This window comes from Mus musculus, chromosome 12, assembly GCF_000001635.26.
Source record: "Mus musculus strain C57BL/6J chromosome 12, GRCm38.p6 C57BL/6J".
Taxonomy (NCBI): domain Eukaryota; kingdom Metazoa; phylum Chordata; class Mammalia; order Rodentia; family Muridae; genus Mus; species Mus musculus.
Genome location: NC_000078.6, coordinates 108,105,252 through 108,126,526, shown reverse-complemented (window position 1 = coordinate 108,126,526; position 21,275 = coordinate 108,105,252). Strand labels below are relative to the sequence as shown.

Genomic DNA, 21,275 nt, shown 5'->3' with positions numbered 1-21,275 from the left:
TCTAGATGTCAGCACTCTGTAAAGGAAGAGGCTTGAAGTGCACACTCCTGATCATGGTCATCCCAGCTTAGACAATGAAAAAGTAAACTGTATTGTGCAGCTGAAATCATTGTCTGCTTTTGTTTGGAGGTATCGTTTGAGAAGGGTCTTACTATATAAATCAGGTTGTCGTTGAACTTGCATAGATCTGCCTGCCTTTATCTCATGAGTATTAAAGATGTGTGCCACCACATACTGCTAGCTTGCTTTTTGGTGAAAATATGTTCCTATAAAATAACTGCTTTGCTATTGTGTTGATTTCTCCATTTTATGATGTTTGTTTTTTAACATGGAGAGGAGGATTTGGAATTTTGCTTCTGAGTAAACATTGACCCCTTAATGGAGACCAGGAAATGTGGCTTTCTTTTGGCTGAATCCTCTTGTCAAGCAGCAGAGATGTCTGAGGTTAGGGAGTGTAAAAGTAAGCTGAGAGAGGGAGAGGAAGGAAAAGAAAGAAAAGAAATGAAAAGAAAAGAAAAGAAAAGAAAAGAAAAGAAAAGAAAAAGGTTTCAGATGGTTGAATGGAGACACTGAGATGGCCCAGCAGTTTCCTCGGCTGACTTTCCCAGGGTGAACACTATATTCCTGGAGTGAGCAGGGCGGTGTAAGAGCTTGCCTTGTTGCTTGCTGGATTCTTTTTTTTTTTTTTTTTTTTTTTTCCATTTTTTATTAGGTATTTAACTCATTTACATTTCCAATGCTATACCAAAAGTCCCCCATATCCACCCACCCCCACTCCCCTGCCCACCCACTCCCCCTTTTTGGCCCTGGTATTCCCCTGTACTGGGGCATATAAAGTTTGCAAGTCCTATGGGCCTCTCTTTCCAGTGATGGCCGACTAGGCCATCTTTTGATATATATTGCTTGCTGGATTCTTAAGATGGAGAGATGTTCAGAGACAGTAGAAAAAAGTTTGGCATGGTTCTTTGCCACCTAGATGGCAGAAACAATTCTGTGTGTCTCTGTGTGTATCTGTCTGTGTTCCCTGGAAGCGCTTCTCTGGGCCCTTGAGGTGGTGTTTGTAAAGGGTTTGCTTCCCATGTTCTTACCTGCTGTGCAGGCCTGTGCAGGTAAGGTGTTTTTCAGGTGCCCTTGTCACAGCTGTCCTCACTTGGGATGAAGGCTTTCCTCTGTCTTGGAGGGAAAGATGTCTTTGAGGCTCTAAAGGCAATGGAAACACTCACTGCTGGTGGCTAAAACCGTGTATCTGCCTCCGTAGCTTACTAGCAGGGAAAGGAAATGCCTTAGACTGGCAGCTCCAGCGACTTGGGAGGTTGCAGAGGATGGACCACCTAGAGGGGCTGGGACTGTGGCCTCGCCATACCAGCTTCTTTTCTTGTCTGTCTTTCCTCTGGCTCTGCTGGATGTTAATTTTGGATCTTCATGTGCCTTCACAGGTATGCAAGACTTGTTGATGGATCAGTTGTTGTTTTTTAAAATTTTTCACTCTGATGTATAACTTTTAATTGTCTACTGTTAACTTATTTTTAGTTTTTTTTTCTTTCTAAATCAGTAAATATTTGAGTAAATAAGTGATTGATAGCTCATATGTGGCTGGCTTAGGCACAGTTTGATGTATGGTTGATTTTCCTTCAGTGTATACACATGGTAACTAATAAGTACACTGTAGAGATGGTTTTTTGGTAATATTTTAGCAAACTGCAGTTAAATTTAAATTGCAGGTAGACTATAGATTCAGTCATCTAAAAAGTATTTTTAAATGTAATGATCAATATTGTTATTCTAATTTCATATTTTGTTTTAAGGTGATATATATTTGCTAGGATAAAAATCTACTCTCCCCTACATGCACACATGTTTGTGTGTGTATGTGTGTGTACATGCGCTCATGTGAGCAAAAAGCAGGAACTCTTGATTAGATGTGTATCGATGTAGTTAAATTTTTATTTGATCATATTGAGTGAGTTTGAAGAACTTTATGATGAAAAAATTCCCCAAAGAATTGAATGTAATCTGTGTTTAAAAATAAAAGTCTTAAAAATTGATTTTTCCTTCAAGAGCTGAATATATGAACCATGCTTTGATTCTGATTTATGGGCATCAGAACTAAGTTGTAGATTCAATGGCTGCTTTATGATTTGTCCTTGTTAAACTGTTCTGTGTCCACTAGGAAATACAATAGGAGAAGAGGGTTCATTGACTCCTAGGTTCGTGCTGTGATGTGTGCTGTTTCTGGCTTGCCTTGGTCATGGAGCGTCCTTTTAGTTCCCATCTTGCATCTCCCCTTCATTCTGCCTCCTTCCAGGGAAACCTCCTTTCCTCCTCTGGTATCGTCTCAAAGGGAGAAGGGCTCCATCCAGACCTGGGTGACAGCTGACGGGGCTGTCTGCCGCGTCTCTGTTCTCTTGTCTGACTTGCTGAAGTACTTATCAATGTACATCAAATGATGTTCTCTCAGAAGCCCTGCAAAGCATCCCAGTTATGAAACATATGTGACTGCGTCCAATATCAGATATGAAGGTCTGTGTCTGGTTTCATCCTGGTAGCAGTAAGAGAAATGGGGTCATCTTTGGACTTAGGTGTGTCTGTCTTGGCAGATGAACCCATGTTCCTTTTAATTTATGTTTAAGGCATGTAAGATAAATGTATTTTAATCGTCAGTTTAATTACACAGTATTATGGCTTTTCATCAGAACAAACTTAGGTACAACTTATGAAATGCATTCCTGTAACTGTTGAAAGAGCAGTGCTGGACTGCATTTGTATTTTGAGAATTAATTGATTATGCATTACAACAGTTGTAAATTCTTTAACATACAATTTTTAGGAGTCATTTTTATGGACTGATCAACTTCCCTTTTAGCATATGGAGTGGCTCTGTGAAGTGACTGCTGTATTCAGGTTGGCCTCCTGAAGCAAAGCAGTCCAGGCATAAGAGACCCCAGCACAAAGGGATGATGGGTTTTGGGAAGACTCGTGCTCTGGGCCCTTTATGTGTTGGTATCTTTCTTTTTTCGTTTTTACATCAAATGATGATCTATCAGAAGATAGAACATCAGTGTTCTTCAGCCTTTAGATAGGTTACATTTGTTTCATTTGAGAATTGTTTTAGGAAATACCTGAGCATATTCATGCAAGTAGCATTTTTAAATGTTTACAACTGCTTATTTCCTGGTGCTAAACGCAAACCCACCCTTGATTCAAACACATTTTGTTCCTGTGCACAACTATTAACGTTTCGAAGCTGCTTTGCACACTAAACGATTCCGGGTTAGGGATCCACATAATAATGGAGTGTACTTGTTTGGTTCTTCACAGAGGTTTGTTGTAAGAGCTTAAAATACGACTGCCACTGACTTGTGTGATACACAGTAACTGTTTATTTAATGTAAGTGCACCCTGGATCGCTCCTCTCTCAGCCTGAGGAATTTGCATGCTGCATAGCAGCCATCTTCTTTTATACTTTATTAAATATCTGTCAATTATAAATATCAAGGTTTTACATTAATGTCAAGATAGTACATCAAAAATTCATGGAATATGTGACTTTTTCCAAGGGTATTTAATACTTAATGCATTTGTGTCATTTTTCTTCTCAGAGATATTGACAGCTTTTATTAAGTGTTTGTTAGGGAGATTTCATTTTTATCAAGGGACTATAAAGAGAAGCTGCATGCTAAATCAATTTTAAAAGCCAGAATATCATTCATTTTTCCATCTTCAAACACTTATAATCCATAGATTTTATTTAAATTTCTTCTTGGTTTATTTTTGTTTTATGTGAGTGGTAGTTCGTGACAGCACTTTAATAAGGATCAACTATGCTGACTGTAGTGGTTTTTAATTTCCTTAAGCATCACTACCAGACCCATGCAATATGGTAAATTCTTCAAAATGTCATACTTACATATTTAGCAATATTGCTTCTTTTTATTGAAGCCAAACAAACAATTTTAGATATTAATCTTTCCCAGACATAGTGATTATTTTGTACAGGTACAATATTGCTGTTCCTCCTTATTGAGGGCTCCTCCTTTGGACGGAAAAAGGAGAGCTTTGAGAGGGTCGCCCGACTTTGCAGAGAGAGTCTAGAATTATTTTAATTTTCACTTATTTTTGAGGTAGAGTTTTATGTAGCCCAGTTTGGCCATTGCTTGAGTAACTGGGATTACAGGTGTGCATCACCAGCCCTGGCTTTAGAAACTCAGCCTTGCATGCTCCCCGTCTGATAAAAGCTGTGCTGTTGTTTATTTCCACATCAACTATTTATTATGCTCAAGAAATAATCATGTGTTGTTTATGATTGGAAGGAAGCCTGTGTCTAGTTTCGGACGCTGTTTGTTAGGATTTTGGGTGGAGCAGCTAGTGAGTCAGCCCCTGCCGGCTCCCGTTGGAGGCCTGTTTCTTGGGTCTGTCTGAGGATTCTCTAAACTGGTCCCACATGCAAACCGTTGTCTGGGAAACTATGACACTAAAATCAATTGGCCACCAAGAATGAGGTTCATGGTTCAACTGCAGAAATCTTTAAAATCCAGGGAAAGCCGTGGGGAAGCAGGTCAGACTTATTTCCAGAAGGGAGCAGAGTATCTTTGCCCTGTACTAGGAGTGAAATATTTTCATCACGTGAGGACATTTGATAAGCTTTCAGCTCACTTCAAATTAATTTTAGTCAACAGTGAAAGTTTTTTTTTTTATTTCTGTTCAGGTATTAAATGAAAATTGTTTGCAATCTACATTTGTCTTAGTTTTGTTCATTTTTTTTTAAATAAGGGAAGCCATTTATTTCCAACATTAAGTATTAAACATTAAAGAAAAATTATAGATGAATTATTTTTGATATTCAAATACCTCTAAATCCTTCAAGAATACTATATTCAGATGAAAGGTACTGGCATTGGTTTTGTTTTTGGTTTTTTGTTTGTTTGTTTGATTTTTTTTAGAAACCTGATTTTATTCAAATGAAGCTGAATGTTGCTGGTAGGGACTGCATGCACTCTTTGATGCTGCCAATAGATGGTGCTGGCGTCACAGTAGAGAGAGCCTGCTGAGGAGGAAGGCACTGGCTGTGCCTCAGTGCCACATTGTGCTTCCGACTGTTAGGTTCATGTGTCAGTGCAGACTGGCTTTCATACAGGATCATGTGTACTAGGCACACCCTGGTTTTTTGAGAACAGCTATTTCTAATTGTTTCTGAAAATGTTATATAACCACACAGAAAATATACTTACACATCTTTTTTACTGAGGTTTTTATTTTTAATGATTTTATCAGAACTGTTAGGTCATGCAGGATATATGCAAACTATTAGAAGGTGCACATTGGTTTAGCCTTCCATCTTCTTAGTCCTGGAGTGGCCATACATGTTCTTGAGGAATCCAAGATAAAGAAACTCAACTGTTGGAAGAATGTTTAAGTGCTTTTCAAAACTGAAAACTGTCAATTTTTTCCCTTATTTAATATCAGCCTTTTGTGGGGAGGGTGTTAAAATTTTATTATTTCTGAGATTTCACATAGGTATTTACCAACTTTCAAAAGGCCATAGTAAATTCCATAGTTTAAGAGAATTAAAACATTTTTTAAAAATAAAATTTTTGCATCTTTTAGACTTTGGAAAGAGAATTTGGGTGTGCAAAGTTTTCAATCATAAGATAAAATGAGATTTCACTTTATTACAAATGAAAGGAAAATTGGTCAATAGAATCCGTTCTCCTTACTATTTTGCAGTTTGTCTCTTCTTACCAGGTTAGTTTTGAGAAGAGGAAAGGGCCTTATGGTGATTAGTATGTTTAAAGGGAAATCTGGACTCTGTCTTGGCTAAATGTGATAAGTAAGAGGAAGGCATACCTCGAATCCTCAGAGCACAGGCTCCAGGGCAGGCCGGTGGGGCGGGGCTGACCTCCCCTAGCATACCATTTCCTGAACCAGACTGGAAGTGCCCTGTCATGTTCTGTACGTCCCCTTAAAGTCTCTTATTTAATTGCACATTGCTAGTACAATATTCATTTTATCGCATTGTGATTTATTTATGTTGAGGCAGGTACTAGCTAGGTAGCACAGGCAGGTCTCACATTTCTGATCCTCCCATCTTAGCCTTTCAAGTGCTGGTGTTTACAGGTATGTACAGATACACCTGGCCCAACATGCATCTTAAAGATTATGTAAATACAGTTTTACATTTTGACTTTTCTTCCAAAGGCTTAAAATGAGGCTATAAAGAGAGGAGAAGCAGGCACCTGGGAGCTAACACCCAGTTAGCCCCTTTTGTAATATATAATTTGTCTAAGATTATGCACCAAGGACAAGCTTTTGTTTTTCTGAGTGATTTACGGTTTGAGCCACTTCTGCCTCATTCCCTACTGCCCTGCGCACAGTACCAGCCAGCACAGTACAGGGAGCGGTGATGAATTGCAGTGCACTTGCCGTGCCGTACCTGGAGTTAAAACTGCTGCGTGGAGCCACACTAGCAGGCACACGATCAGCTTCCGCAGATCTGGTCTCCAGCTCAGAAACAACCGTTTGTTAATCTGATCACTTAACTGCAATCTGTCTCAGACTGTAACTGAAACTTAAGGTTAAAATCACACTGTTACAGCTTTAATTCCTTAATTGAGACAGAGTTTTAAGTGCTTACAGGTCTAAGGGGTAGGGCATTATAAAAAGGGAATGTGAAGCTATAAAATTTTCTTCCATGTGTAAAGTTTTGGATATTTTATCAAATGTTCTTTTGTTTAGAGAAAAAAGTAATTTAATGATTGTCTGTGTTATCTTTATCTTACTTGTATAATTTACTTCATTCTCTCACAAGACTTGACTTTGCTTGATTTCCTGTGTTTGATCCACATTTACTGTGTAAATAATTCATTTGCACCTAAGTCGATTGTCATCAAGTGTTATTAGAGAATGTGAGAGTATTTCCAACGTACTAGAGGGTTTGTAAGTGTTGCTTCTTGTGACATACAAAGAGAATAAAATCTAGCAGAGCATGAGACCCCGGGAGAGGCAAGCCTCCCTATTGGCTTTGCAGGCTCCATGTTCCCTCAGAGCTCGTACTCGTAGCAGAGGGTGTGCCTGCCTTTGTGCAGCAGTCCACCTTACACTGTCTTGTGTGGTGTCTGTGGGTTCCGGATGGAAGTGTGAAGGAGCAGATTTATGGCGGCCGCTGGGCACAACAAATTAAGTTGACAGTGATGTATGAGGGCACAATAGCACACTGATCCCTCAGTTGCGCGGCTGGACGCCTCCTGCTTCATTTGGCTCTTGTTAGGATCTGTTAGCAGCTAAATAATGAAATTCTGTTGACTGATTTCTGTTTTCTCCCTTTTTTCCCCCCCACCTCTGCTTCCTAAAACCGTTGATTCCCAGACCCATCCTCATGCCAACAAACTGCCCTTGAAGGAGTCTTTCACTTACGAGGACTACAGGTTTGTGAGGGCGCTGTGTTGCGGGTGGTTTCTGAGGATCTGGAAGTGAGGGCAGCTCGGCAGCAAGTGGCCTGCTGCGACCACTTACAGTGTTGAAATAGGGCGGTCTCAAAAGCCAGGGTGAGCGGCTTCGATAAGCACTGGCGTTTTGACAGCTGCCAAGAAACCGCTGTGAACCTGTAATGCCAGTAGCTTGCCTGAGGTAGCCAAGGGGCGTTTGGGCTTAACATTAGTGTTAAGTGTTGCTAAAGGACTTTTTCTCTTTTAAGTAGATTAACATTAGTGTGAAGCAGGGATTCTTTGGAACATAGAGCTAACGGACTGTGCTATGTAATAAAAGTGCCGTGTTCCATGCCTCGTCCACACCGTGGAGGGGTCTGTTAGAGAGGAGAAGCAGCACCCACTGGTCGGTCAGTGAGGCTCAGAGCCCTGCCTACCGCTGAAGTCAGCGTTTGGGTGAGGGGGAGCTGGCTTTGGAGAGAGCAGTTTCATCACCACGTAGGTTGAGACCCCTGCTTCTCCTAGTTCCTTTGCATACTCGGTGGGCTGTGTGCAGGCTTCCTTTCCTGCCATTCTGCCCCCTCCTCCTCTCAATTCTGCCTTTAGTTCTAAATGGTACAAAAAAGCCTGAAAACTGGCAGCCACTCACAACCTCAATTTCCTAATTGAGTGTGTTCTTGTGGGGGTGGCTTTTCCACAAATTTACTCTTAATTTGTTTATTTTATTTTATTTTATTTTTTTGTAACAGGTGGGCCGTCTCATCAGTTATGACACGGCAAAACCAAATTCCTACAGAGGATGGTTCCCGGGTGACCTTGGCTCTGATTCCTTTATGGGACATGTGCAATCATACCAATGGCCTGGTAAAGATCTCTTCCTGGGGTTGAGGCTGGGGGCTGCTGAGCTTCTGAGTGCATATTCTCCTTGGCTCCTTATTCCCCTGCCAGCTCTCTCCAGGACAAGCAGAAGCAACCCTTGCTCTTCCCTGCCTGCCTCTAATAGAAGCTGGGTGTCTCTTCATACTGAAGACTGAAAACTCCAATCTTAGAGCACTGTGAGAGACTGCGGCGACTGCGTTTGTATGGTCTGAGCCCCAGCCCCAGCTCTCACAGTCATTTCTTGTCTCACTGGACCACAGGCTCAATGGGCCACTTTGCTTTTTATTCTCTTACAAGTAGGAATTTATTGAAGAAAACCTTTCATCTTTCTGTCTCTCTCTATGGCTCTTTCTTTCTGTTCTCTGCTGACTCCTTTCGCCCCTTGCCCTGCTCTGTTCCTCGGCCACTATGGTTTACCTGCTTTGCTCTGGAGCCTGTGTATGGCAGGTGTGTGTGCTAGGCTCTGGGCACAAGTGCAGGGCTGCCTGGTGGCTGGCTGAGTGAAGACAGGAAGCGTCTTCCTGTGGCCAGTTCTGTAAGGGAAGAGGGCAAGTCCTGTTCCTCCACATTCTTGGGTTCCAGATGACATGGGGCGGAAGCTTTCTCTGATGAGGACTCACACAGGTGTGTGTGTTGGGGGGGGGGGGGGGTTGACAAACCCAGCTCATTCTGAAGTTCTCAGCATAGCTGGCCTGCAGGGTGAGTTGGGTTTGATTCCTGTTCTGCAGTGCCAGCTTGCTTTGTTATTATTAGCAATATTATAAATAGATTAAAGAAATGCTGAAAGTGATTATTTTCCATCTATACAGAGGCCTGAGCACATGCGCTGTGCAGCAAACACTCAAGGCAAATTCCTCCTGCTAATTCTGGTAGTCTTTCAGATCTTCACAATATCTGAACTGTAGCTAGGAAGAATTATACTTTTATAATTACATTTTGTCTTAATTTAGATATGCTTAATTTAATTAGCAGGACTAAGAAATAGTAGCATGTTTTACACTTTCATTAATGCATATAATTTTTATATTCTTTGTTCTTTTTTTTCCTTTAGAGAGAGACATTTTTAAACTGATAAGCTTGAAGTTTAAATATCTGACCCTTGTGTTTTCTTATCCCTCTATAGGAACTAGATCACTATTTCCCAAACTGAGTTGATCATTAAAATTTATTTTCATTTCCAATATTAAATAATCAAAAAGAATTAAATAATACAGAAGTCTCTAGTAAAATAAAATAAGCCACTCTTGTCCCCTGCAATCCTAGTGTCCTCTGGATTATTAGCTGCACGGAAGGCTGCTGCAACTGAGGGTACTGTCCCACTCTCTTCTGTCTTTTGACTGTTTGTGGCACCCTTACATACATATTCATGGGTGTTCTGAGTTTGGGCATTGGTGTTATGTCCCTGCTGGTATGGTAAAACTGTGCACTCTTGAGTTTATCTCAAATTAAGAATAACAGAAAACTCTTGGTATATCTTTTTCTCTAATGTAATTTGTGTGTCCTGTAATCTACCATTGTTCTCTGCTAACCCTCAGAAAGGTTGTTCAAGAAGCCAATATGTCATCCTTGTCCCACACACCTAACTGGATACCTTAGTTGATTTTTTTTCTGTTGCCATGAGGTTTTATGGGGCATTGAGTGTGGCAGCATTTAAGGAATGCAGTTTCCAACTGTGAAGCTGCATATCTATCATACTCATCACCAGTTAACCTCCTTTAAAATGAGGTACTTGAACTCAAGGTTTGGCTTTTCAGGGAAAGGCTTTTATTCTGTGTGTCTGTGTGGACTCTCCTGCCATTAGACTCTCACAGGGGAACTGAGGAGAAAGGTGTAACCCACTAGTGCTGACTGCTTTCAACAGTACCGGACCCTAGGGACTCTCTGTGGTGGCAGCAAGGCAGAAGAAGTGCTGCCTAGGATTCTGGTGAATGGGAGTGAAGTCCTTTGCCCCTGGAGAAGCAGGTTTTAAGATTTTCTTAGGCCCATTCCTAAGCTATAGGAAATATGTCTCTGTGTGAATACTCTTGCATGTATACATGTTCACAGGTTTGTGCAGGGGTGAGTGTGTGTGTGTGTGTGTGTGTGTATGTGTACACTGTTAGTATTGTGTGGATGGAGGCCAGAGGTCAAGGCTGCATGGCTTTCTCTAGTGTTCTCCCCCTCATATTTTGTTGGTTTGGTTTTTGGGTTTTTGAGACAGCATTTCTCTGTGTAGCTCTGGCTGTCCTGGACCTTGATCTGTAGACCATGCTAGCCTTGAACTCAGAGATCCACCTGCTTCTGCTCCCTAAAGGTGTGTGCTACCACCACCCAGCTCTACCTCATATTTTTGAGACAAGGTCTCACACAGTAACCCTGGAGCTTGCTACTTTCACTAGGTGGTCTAGAAGGTTTCCCTGACTTTGGCCCTCTGTGAGGGTGTGAAAGATGCACACCACTGTGCTTGGGTTCTTTGTTTATTTAACTTAACGTAAATGCTAGAGATCCAATTCTTATTCTTATGCCTGCACAGCAAACATTTTACCACCACACAGTTGCCCTCATTTTACAAATGTGTATCTTTAATCTTGCTGGATCTGTCCAAAATGATCAGAGTTGATGGATTTTTTCCTGTCAGTTTACCTGAGAGGGTCTCTGCTAAGGGGTTTATAGACAATTGTGTGTGTTGTGGTGAGAGTATCATACATGACTGTCAGTCATTGTGGTAGAAAGCTTTCAGGGCCCTCTGATTAACTGGTGAAAATCCCCAAGATACTTGGAATCTCAGCTCAGATCAAAACCCCAGTTTTCATAAACATGTACAGTCTCACCTACTTCTGACTTCTTGCTGTCCCTAATCCCAGTACAGCCCCGTCAGTGCTTGTGCTTGCTGCTGCTCCTGCGAAGAACACTTGTTCCTCAGATGCTCCTGACACTTAGAGTTAGTGTCAGGTTAGGCCAGCTACCCTGGGCGTTCTGTCACACAATCCCCTCCTTATCCTCTGTGACCTTCCTACAGTGCCCATATACTATAGTTCCTTTGGGGTTTTTGGTATGCTTTTTGTTTGTTTGTTTGTTTGTTTGTTTTGTTTTGTTGGTTTTGAACTTGCTATGTAGTCACAGATGGCTGGAACTCCTTCAGCTCTGAGTGCTGGATTGCAGGTGGTACTTCACCTCACCGGCCTCCACCCATTACTTTAGGAGGTTCGTTATCTGTTGCTTTGAAGTGACAAGCATATACACTCTGGTCTAGGACAAAAGAGTAGGACACATGGACACAGCTGTAATCTGTTTCTTTAGTTTTTCCGCTGTCTTTTTCAAGTTGAATCAACACGTATGCATAACGTCATTCCTTCTTCATACATGATGCAAATAATGGATATACTCTGAGGAAATTGAAACAAAGATGGAAATGGTTATGTCCTCTGTATGTGTGAGGGAGTCATGTGTCATACTCTTTCTCCTGTGGTGCTGCTTAATAGGTGAGTCTTTGATTCTCCAGGATGGAATGAGTGTGACCAAAAGGAGCCAGAACAAGTATACACAGTCTAGGAGGCTCTGAGGGATGGGGCATCCAGATGGACTGTTTACTTAATCGGGCCTCGATCCACCCCCCCCAGGAGTTTGTGCCTCAAGGCAGTCTTTTCAAAGGCAGTGTCGGGTGTTAGAGACTGTACATCAAACACTGGAGACTCTGATTTGAAAAACATTCCTGGTTCATGGAGGCTGGGAAGGCAGTTATATAGGCGTATGTGGTGGTAGCTATAGAAGAGAGAGGGTAGGGAGAGGTGAAATGGGGGGGGAGGTTGTTCCCCAAAAGAAGAATGGTTTCTGAGTCTCAAAGAAGAGTAGGAGTTAAAGATGACTCCTACTATCAACACCCTACTACGAGAGGGAACAGGACTGTGACCTATGTGGCAGAGAACACCAGGCTCTGAGGCCTCCTGGGAACTTGGCACTATCCAGAATCACTCTGTGATGAGCAGTGTAAAGAAGTGTAGTGCTGCAGCCTAGACCACTCAGAAGAGGTTTGAAGACTACATGTTTACAAAGCAAGGGCAAGGAGTAGGCATGAGGGAAACTGGAAAAGAAGATTCAAAGGGTATTTAAGAGTTTATGGGCATTTAAGAGCAGTCACATCTGTGTATTGCATGCAGAGACAAGACAAGTGTGCCATGGGTTGGGGTCAGGATAGGGGACTTTTCTGTACTGTCTGTACCTACCATATGGGCTTAAAAACGCTTAGTAAAAAGAAAGGGACGAATAACTATTTACTTTGCCTTTGCTTACCTGAAAGTTTTAGGTCACTGTAATCACAGAGTAAAGTGTGTCTGTGACTTAGAAGTGGCTCTTTTCTTGTCTTCTTGATTCTTAAATAGTAGGAAAAACCCACTTTTTATGTATTTCTGGTATTTCTGGTCCAGGGCCTTGAGCATATTAAACTCGTGCTCTATCACTGAACTAAATCCTTTCTTCACATTGATTTCTCCCTGGACAAAAGTTATATAAAAGTAACACTTGTAGGTAAATACAGAAACCCCAAAGGCCCCCATGAGTCGTGAATAGGCAGGGCGGCCAGTGTGGGTGTGGGCCTTTTGTCATCTGTGGAAACCTTACTCTGGGCTCAAAGGCAGTAATTTTCTAATAGTGTGTTTGGTGGAGACCCAGAAATGATGCACATTATCTTTTCCCAAGAGAGATTGATTTACTTCAGATTTGCAGTTTCCTGTACAGTCTTTGATGTGCATGGAAATGCCTGGCACCCTTACCGGCTCTTTGCTGCCCTGTTAGCACCTCTCGACACCTTTGCCCTGAGGGCGCCTGCCTCCTCACCCTTCTTTCTCTCCTGCCTAGATCACAACTGGCTATAACCTGGAAGATGACCGCTGTGAGTGTGTGGCTCTGCAGGACTTTCAGGCTGGAGATCAGGTAGGTTTCTGCATTCTAGCTGAGAGCCAACCCATGGGCACTGAGGAGTGGCTTTTTATCCTTAGGAGGCACTGGGCATAGGGAGGAGCTGGGACACTGACCAAATCTTGAGTCAGAAAGATGCTTAGAATTGTACTTTGAAGAAAACAATGTAGCTGTTTGCACAACTGAACCACTATATGTGATACTGTGGTTAGCCAAAATAGGTTTTGTCATACAATACTGAAACAAATGTTTTGTTTTACAAACAAAACATTTATAAAGAGGTAGTATTTATTTACCTCTTTCTTTATAAAGAGGTAGTATTTAAAAGAGGTGGGGCTTAGGTAGCTAAATCCTAAGGGAGTTAGAACAATCATTCCTGTCCTCTTAGACTTTCACTGTGATATGTATATTTTTATATCTAATAATTTGAGTAGAGGCACAGTTAAGTTTCCCAGTCAATTTGAAATACACATCTATAAATCTCTGTATTTATCAGTTTTATAACCCAGCACATAGTAAAAAACTAATAGAGACAGACACTGCCTTCCACTTGGTCTTCTCTTGAGAAACGTTCATAGCCTGTTAGTGTGAAAGTGCACAAGCTGTGGAAGTGGGTTTCTGACAGGAGTTAAGTTAAAGGCCTATTCTAGAGTATTCCCCTGTTTTAGAAGGAAAGGAAGACATGGTACATTCTAAAGTACAGTTTTAGAGGAGGCTGTGTCTGGAGAGGCTTAGCGTCCTGGGTCAGTATCTCCCTAAGCCTAGCCCATCTTCCCTGCCTCGTCGTGGTAGACATGTGCGTTGGGCTTACTCTCCTTAGGTATGCATTTGGCATTTGGGAGCGTAGGAGGATTGCACACGTTCACCTTCCATGCAGCAGGCTTTAACCAAGTGGATGTGTGGTTACTTTAGAAGTCTGTCTACTGCTTTAAAGTAGTGCTAATATATGAGAACTAAGCTTTTGCTTGCTCTGCTCTGTTTTAAGAATGCATACTAAGTTTGTTTTATGTCCTATTTTCTTCTTTACTGCATCTTAGATTTACATTTTTTATGGCACTCGGTCAAATGCAGAGTTTGTGATCCACAGTGGTTTTTTCTTTGACAATAATTCCCACGACAGAGTGAAAATTAAGCTGGGCGTGAGTAAAAGTGACAGGCTCTACGCCATGAAGGCTGAGGTCCTGGCTCGGGCTGGCATCCCAACGTACGTACACAGTAATGTGGCTTGGCACTTCCCTTTGGTGCATGTAGTATTCCCATTACGTAGTGTTTAATTGGTGTGTTAATAAAACTCCTCCACAGTAGTAAGTAAGTAGCCTTAATCCCCTTATCCCTGTTACACAAGATTCAGACCAGTGCTTCCAGATAGATATAAGTGTGTTGCTAGCAGCGTCCACAGCTAGTTCCAGGGGATCTGGCCTGCAGTCCTTGTTAAGTTAAATAAGTGCTCTGGTGTCATTAATGTCTTTCACCTTGAAAAGGTTAATGACATGGATCAATTTGTTTTGTTTAATTCTTTGCCACCATTAGTTTCTGTAATGAAGTCATGACCTCAGTGATTCCTTGAATTTCTGGTTAGTTTCTTTAAATTTTCTTTCACTGGAGGTGTGAAGTGATGAGAAGGTGAGAATTATGATTTATTAGTTCTCCAGGGACTAGAGGAGCCATTCTTAATGAAAATGGATTCTCTGAACTTTTTTTTATTGAACTTGTCAATATTTGGCTAATGATAAAGTGTGAGCTCGGCATGGATGACTGTCAGTGCTGCTTAAGGACTGTGGGTGGGTTTCCTTCTCTCACCATGAGCACGTGGCCCAGAGTCAGGTCGGCAGGCAGTAGGCATCTGGCAAGGGTGGCCAGTGCCTGCAGGACCTCCCCACCCACCAGCCTCTCGCTTTCCAAGGCGCATGCCTGTCATATAGTGAGGCTCAGCTCTGCTCCTTGAGGACACTGCTGGTGTGTGGTGTGTGGCCGGGCGTCTTCCTCCTGAGGAGCTGTGGTCTGACCGCAGGTTCTGTTGTTTCAGATCCAGTGTTTTTGCGTTGCATTCCACTGAGCCGCCCATCTCTGCCCAGCTTCTAGCTTTTCTCCGAGTATTCTGCATGACCGAAGGTAAAAATCATTTCAGATGAAAAAGTATTTTTTTCCTTCTTATATTGTGAAAATGTAAAGCAAGGGGGCATTAAATTATAAAATTTTTAAGATGGTAGAGGGAAGATGGCAATATTAGAGAAAGAACTAATCTGTTGTCCATTGCAACTGAAGAGTCCAGACATCCTGGGAGGGTAACACGGCAGACAGCACCTGTATGAGACAAAATATTCCTGGCCACAACTCTGTATTTCAGACCCAGGAAGGATTAAGTCCATGCATTGAGCACCCGTTTTATAACTGCTCAGAACCAATCATCTGAGCCTGCTGTGCTGAGTGGCCTGGGAGCTCCTGCTTTTGTTCTGCACCCTGGACTGTGCTCCCAGACACTGGGGCCCCATTTGTAATGGACCTGTTGTTTTACGATACCTTCAATCCTGTACAGAATGGCTGGAATAATAATGTAGAGAATAAGTGAATGATTTACTGACTTTTTCTAGAACACAGCTGCATGAGCATTAGGGAGAGTGTAGCTGGCTAAAGCCATGGAGATGTGGCTGTCCCTATCTCTTGTGGGTTAAGGGCTTGACCGGGAGCTGAATGTACAAGAACTTAGTCCTAGAATGTAGGTAGGCAGTATATATGCTATTGGGAACCAGAGACAGGGTAGCTAGCTGTCCCTGAAGAGCAAACACCTTCCAGAGATCCACCGCCATTCACACAGAGGCTTTTCTGTGCACAAGCTAGGGTGATCTGTGGTATTTTATTCTATATTTAGTGAGCGAGGAATCGGGGCGGGGGGGGGGGGCATGCTGGTAATGGCAGTCAGTCCCTGTAGCTTGTGCAGTGCCCAGTGCTTAACATGATGCTTCCTGTATTTTTACCTCTTCTGCCTTGTAAGGTGTTTCCTGTCACACTGATGTAGACATTCCAGTTCAAAGAGTATGAGAGGTTAGGAGAGGGGCAGACACTCAGCTAGTAATGGGACAACCTGGACTCAGAACCAACTGCACTACTTCCGCATCCCAGACTTCCCCATGTTCCTGGTCATATGCAGATAATAGAATTCATGGAGCGATTCTTGCTGAAGACAGTGTATTCGAGTGTGGTGAAGGAGGGGAGAAAGGTAGAGTAGTATGAGATATTCTCTATAGAGGGAGACGCTCACAGGCAGGTGAGTGTCCTCACTCAGTATGACAGACTCAGGCCACCTTGGGACAGGGAACCTCTGGGAAAAGGACGACCAGAACACCTAGCTAGGGTCAGGCCAGTGGCTGCTTTGTATGGCTTGTCTGCAGCCATGTGAGCTGTGTCCAGCTTTTCTGCACATCTGCGGGAGAGCTGAGGCCGGGAGTGGCAGCAGTGACTCAGCACTGGAGATCTCTGCAAAGAAATTCCTGTTTCTAAAGAAGCTTTTTTTAAAAAAAGATCTGTATCTCTAAAAAAGGTTTTAAATTAAAGACTGAAGTATCTAAAACCTAGAATTTTACCTTGGACCTAGATAGTCATTTTTTTAAACATCAGATAACATGCAGTTTTTAAAAATTATCTTATGTTTATTGCTGTCCTTTAGTTTCTTCTCATTCATCAGAAGACAGTTTGTCATGTCAAAACAATTGATGTAGTCTTTGAATTACTCCAACTAATACTAATAAAAGTTAGGTTTGCTGTCAGCACGGCTCCTCGATTTGCACTGTAAATAGTGACAGCTGTAGGGCATCTAGCTGGGAAAGAGATACGTGTCTCACAGTTATGTAGGAAGCATGGGTGTGTGTGTGTTGGACTGAACAGGATGCACAGAGATGAGCTGCTCAGAGCCTTGCTGAGTTCTTCCTTCTTACACATAGTTTTGAAGGTGATTGAGAGGCTGTGTATGTGTGGTTGAGATTTGGAGAGAGTGGGGCGCACTGAGAGACACTGAGACACTTTTCCTTGAGTCAGGTCTCTATGCTTCATGTAATGTTCCTACATCTTTGGCTTGATGGGGTGCATAGTTACCAATTGGAGGGTCCCAGGATGATAGTGGCTCTCCCCAGTATCTTTAAGCCATTTTCTTTTTATCTTATTTATATATATGTGCCTGTATGTCTGTTTGCATACCGTGTGCATGCAGTGGCCATTGGAGTTAGAGGTGGTCGTAAGCTGCAATGTGGGTGTTTGGAATTGAAGCTGGGACCTCTGGAAAGTACTCAGGACTCTTCACCTGGAGGCTTCCCTCAGGCTCAGTGTCTTTGACCCAGTTGGCAAGACTGAGATCTTTACTCCAGTTCTGTCACAGTAAGGGATGTGGCCATAGAACGTCTTCAGGACCTGTCTCAAGGCTCTCAGTCCCCCTCTCTGAAAGAGTGCTAAGTGGGGCGAGTTTTCAGCGATGAACCAGCACTGCCTATCAGGGAGGCCTCACTTGACCTCCTGGCCTGGAGCTTAGCTCTGCCTCTGCTTAGAGAGGCTGGAGTATGACGGTGCTGTCCAAGTGAGAGTTGTGCTGTCCTCCTGACCGACTGGCTGCTGTATGTCTCTTGTAGAGGAGCTGAAAGAGCATTTGCTAGGGGACAGCGCCATTGACAGGATCTTCACTCTGGGGAACGCAGAGTTTCCTGTCAGCTGGGACAATGAGGTCAAACTTTGGACATTTCTGGAAGATAGAGCCTCACTTCTTTTAAAAACATATAAGACAACAATTGAGGTAATTTGATCATACTTTGTTGTGTTTCTAGTCCTTGATTCATTCTGATTTTTAGCAAAATGTATGTTTGACATTTCCTTATTTGGTATCAGTGTTTGTCAGTTTTATCATGTTTATATTAATAGCGTTTGATAAATTTTACAGTTAGTACTTTTGAAAAATATCTTTAATTCATGATACCACAAACATAAGTTTGCATTTAACTACAAGGTTTTCCCCCTCCTATCCCCTGTCCCTCTCTCTGCTCTCTCTCCCCCTTCCCCCTCCCCATCTCTCCCTCTCTCTCCCTCTCTCCCTCTCTCTCCCTCTCTCTCTCTCTCTCTCTCTCTCCCTCTCTCCCTCTCTCCCTCTCTCTCCCTCTCTCCCTTTCTCTCTCTCTCCCTCTCTCTCTCTCTCCTTTGCACCGGCATATAGTACGTTCGATTGTTGAGCCCAGAGGCTTGCCTGTGCAGCCAAACCCCTACCTGTTTTCAAGGCAGCATCACTAAGCTCCCCCAGGCCTTGAACTTAGAACCATCCTGACTCAGCCTCCTGAGTAGCTGGACTTACAGGCTGCTCACCAGGCCTGACTGGAAGACCTGTTTCTCTCTTCTTTCATTCATGCCCTTCACTCTGGGCTCCAGTCATAGTGGTTAAAGTTGAGTAAAGCCATCTATTCTGTCTCGGTTCCATTTACCTGGCCTTACCTTTGTTTTGAGAGTCCCAACTTCCTATAACAAGAGCCCTAGGTCAGACTGTAGTTTTGATGGGTGTGTTGAGTCATGGGTACTGTGAGTCCTCAGTTTAAAAACTGTTAGCACCCTTACCCTTTCTCTGTGCAGCTTTGCTAATTTAAGTCATTAATTGGTGTCTCATCACATCCCCCCCCCCCCCCCCAGGAAGATAAGATCGTCTTGAAAAATCCTGACCTCTCTGTCCGGGCCACAATGGCCATCAAATTGCGCTTGGGTGAAAAGGAGATTTTGGAAAAAGCAGTGAAGAGTGCGGCCGTGAACCGGGAGTACTACCGTAAACACATGGAGGAGAGGGCACCACTGCCCAGATACGAGGAGAGTGACCTGGGGCTCTTGGAGGGTGGTGTGGGGGACTCAAGGCTCCCTCTGGTCCTGAGAAAGTTGGAGGAGGAAGCAGGTGTGCAGGAGTCTCTGAGCCTCACAGAGACTGTCAGCAAAGTCAAGGCTGCTGAAAATGGGCTTGTCAATGGGGAAAACTTGATCCCTAATGGGACCAGGTCTGAAAATGAAAGCTTAAGCCCAGAAGAAAGTGAAAACGTGACTGGAGAAGAGTCTTCAGGCAGCATGGCCAAGGTGAAGGAGCGACTTTGAGATGCTCATGGAATCCAGTCGAGCAGAAGTTTCGGACAGCCCACCACATCACCATGTTCCTTGTTAACATTTTTCTTTTCGCAGAGAGGAAAATATGTTTTTGCTGCTTTATATAAAAGTGATTTTTAAGTTATTTTAAAGATCTAGCTTCCCTATTTGATTAAGATTGCCATCTTGCTTTTGGGCAGAAAAAAGTAGTGAATAGCAGCGGAGAAAAGAGGAGGCACCCTTGAATGACTGCAGACCAGCTGTGGGCACTCGCTGCTCCTCCAGGAAAGGGTGAGGTCCGTGCTCAGCTATGCTTGCAGGCCTGCTGTCCTCACTCCAGAATGAGTGCTGGCTCTGCCTCTGGCTGCAGAGTTGAGGTTGGACTCTGGAGTGGATGGTGGAGATGAGGCACAGTGGAGAGAAAGCTGGGCTAGGCCATTGAAATAGAGGCTGGGTTTTTTAATAAGAATATCCCCAGTACCAAAAGAAAAGGTGAGGTGGCAACCTGATTTCTAATGGCTTAAAATGTTGATGATGATCCTAATTACATAAACACACACATATATCTAGTGATTTCTAAGGATTTGTTTACTTTTTGTGTTCTGTTTTGCTGTATTAAAAACTTGTCCTTTTCCTTAAATCAAAGTAGGACTCGAGTCCTCGTTTTTCACGCTGGCTTTGTTTCAGAGGTATACTGACTCCAGTGGTGTCAGGATGAGGTGGCCCCTGGCTTTCTGGTTCACAACAAGCTAGAGATTTTCAAAGCTACCCTTTTGAGTAAAACCCCTTATTAAAAGAGAAACCATGACTGGTGTTTTTGTTTGTTCCTTGTCTTTGGGAGTAGTGCAGGCCTTTTGAGTGGAGCTTTGATCAGACCACCTCACATGCTCCCTGACCCCCGAGGAATGCTGCCATGTCCCTGCTGTGCTCGACACACACAGAGGTTTGGTGGGTACATGCATGAGTGCCCAGAGGCCTACAGAGGCTCTGCTCCCTTCTTAAGCCACCAGCAGGGCTCCAGTGGGATCTGAGGTCTCAAGGAATCACAGGCCACAAGATAGAGGGGGAAGGAAGGCTGCTTTCATGGGATGTGGGGTTCGGGGTGACGTGTCTTCCTGGTTTTCAGTGTCCTGATGTATGCACAGTATACTTGATCTCACACACACGTTATCCCTGGCACCCAGACTGTCACTGCAAATGATCTCCCTGGTTCCGTAAGGACTGTGGAGATGGAGGGGACTGTGTGGCAGCCATGCTCCTGCGGCAGCCTTGCTCCTGCCCAGTCAAGGCAAGCCCCTGAAGATGATCTGTTTGGCTCTCTGCTCTGGGTTCAGAAGGGCAGCATCTTGCGTGCCACAGGTGGACAGGCTCACCCGCTGCACTGGACGCTAGTGTAGGCTTGTGTGAGTCAGGGACCCTCTAATTTCTACTGCTATTTTGAGAGAACATGTGAGGCCAAGTCTCTTGTCAGCCTTATACCAGGGATGTGACCTGGCATGTGGAGCTCGCATACTGATCTGTGTTTATGCGCATCAGTTAATGCTGCAGAAATAGTAAGTTTTGCATTAATCTGCCCGTATATACAGTTTTTCACTGGCCTAAAAGTCATGTCTTGTGCATTCACATATATAATCCCAGAGTAAAAAGATTGTCATGCATGGGACAGTTTTAAACTATTTGCTGGAGAAGTCTGAGTTAGCTAGAGATGCTTGAGCCAAAATTCCAGCTTGTCTCCAAGGACACCTTTGATAGACACAATGACACCCATGTCTGGGGCCCCGGAGTCTGTCAGTTCCTTCTCCATCACAAAGTGTATGAGTCACTGGGCCACAGAGTGACGGTAAGTGTGCTCTCCAGAACTGGTGGCTTCCCTACGAGGACTCATAAAGTGGGGAGCTACAGCTCGTCTCCTGCCCAGTCACAGGTAGAGTGCTACTCACAGGGGACCCTAGCAGCCACAGTGTCCTCGTTCAGAAGTAGAAGTGACTCAGT

General features: G+C 43.3%; 1 protein-coding gene across 12 annotated transcripts in view; it reads left to right on the top strand.

The window, feature by feature from the left end:
• The window catches only part of Setd3 (SET domain containing 3), a 72,915-nt gene extending 52,819 nt beyond the window's left edge, over positions 1–20,096 (top strand). For 4 of the 12 annotated variants that reach the window (NM_028262.3, NM_001364267.1, NM_001364269.1 and 1 more), the window contains 7 exons: positions 7,363–7,421; positions 8,171–8,285; positions 13,134–13,208; positions 14,231–14,397; positions 15,220–15,305; positions 17,810–17,970; positions 18,849–20,096. In NM_028262.3, the coding sequence (NP_082538.2) occupies positions 7,363–7,421; positions 8,171–8,285; positions 13,134–13,208; positions 14,231–14,397; positions 15,220–15,305; positions 17,810–17,970; positions 18,849–19,295 (1,110 nt within the window). In that variant the 3' untranslated portion in view covers positions 19,296–20,096. Of the gene's footprint in view, positions 1–7,362; positions 7,422–8,170; positions 8,286–8,369; positions 11,762–13,133; positions 13,209–14,230; positions 14,398–15,219; positions 15,306–17,809; positions 17,971–18,848 lie in introns of all 12 variants that reach the window. The other 8 variants (XR_003950066.1, XR_003950065.1, XM_030246811.1 and 5 more) reach the window with 4 other exon arrangements.
• Positions 20,097–21,275: the final 1,179 nt, after the last annotated feature.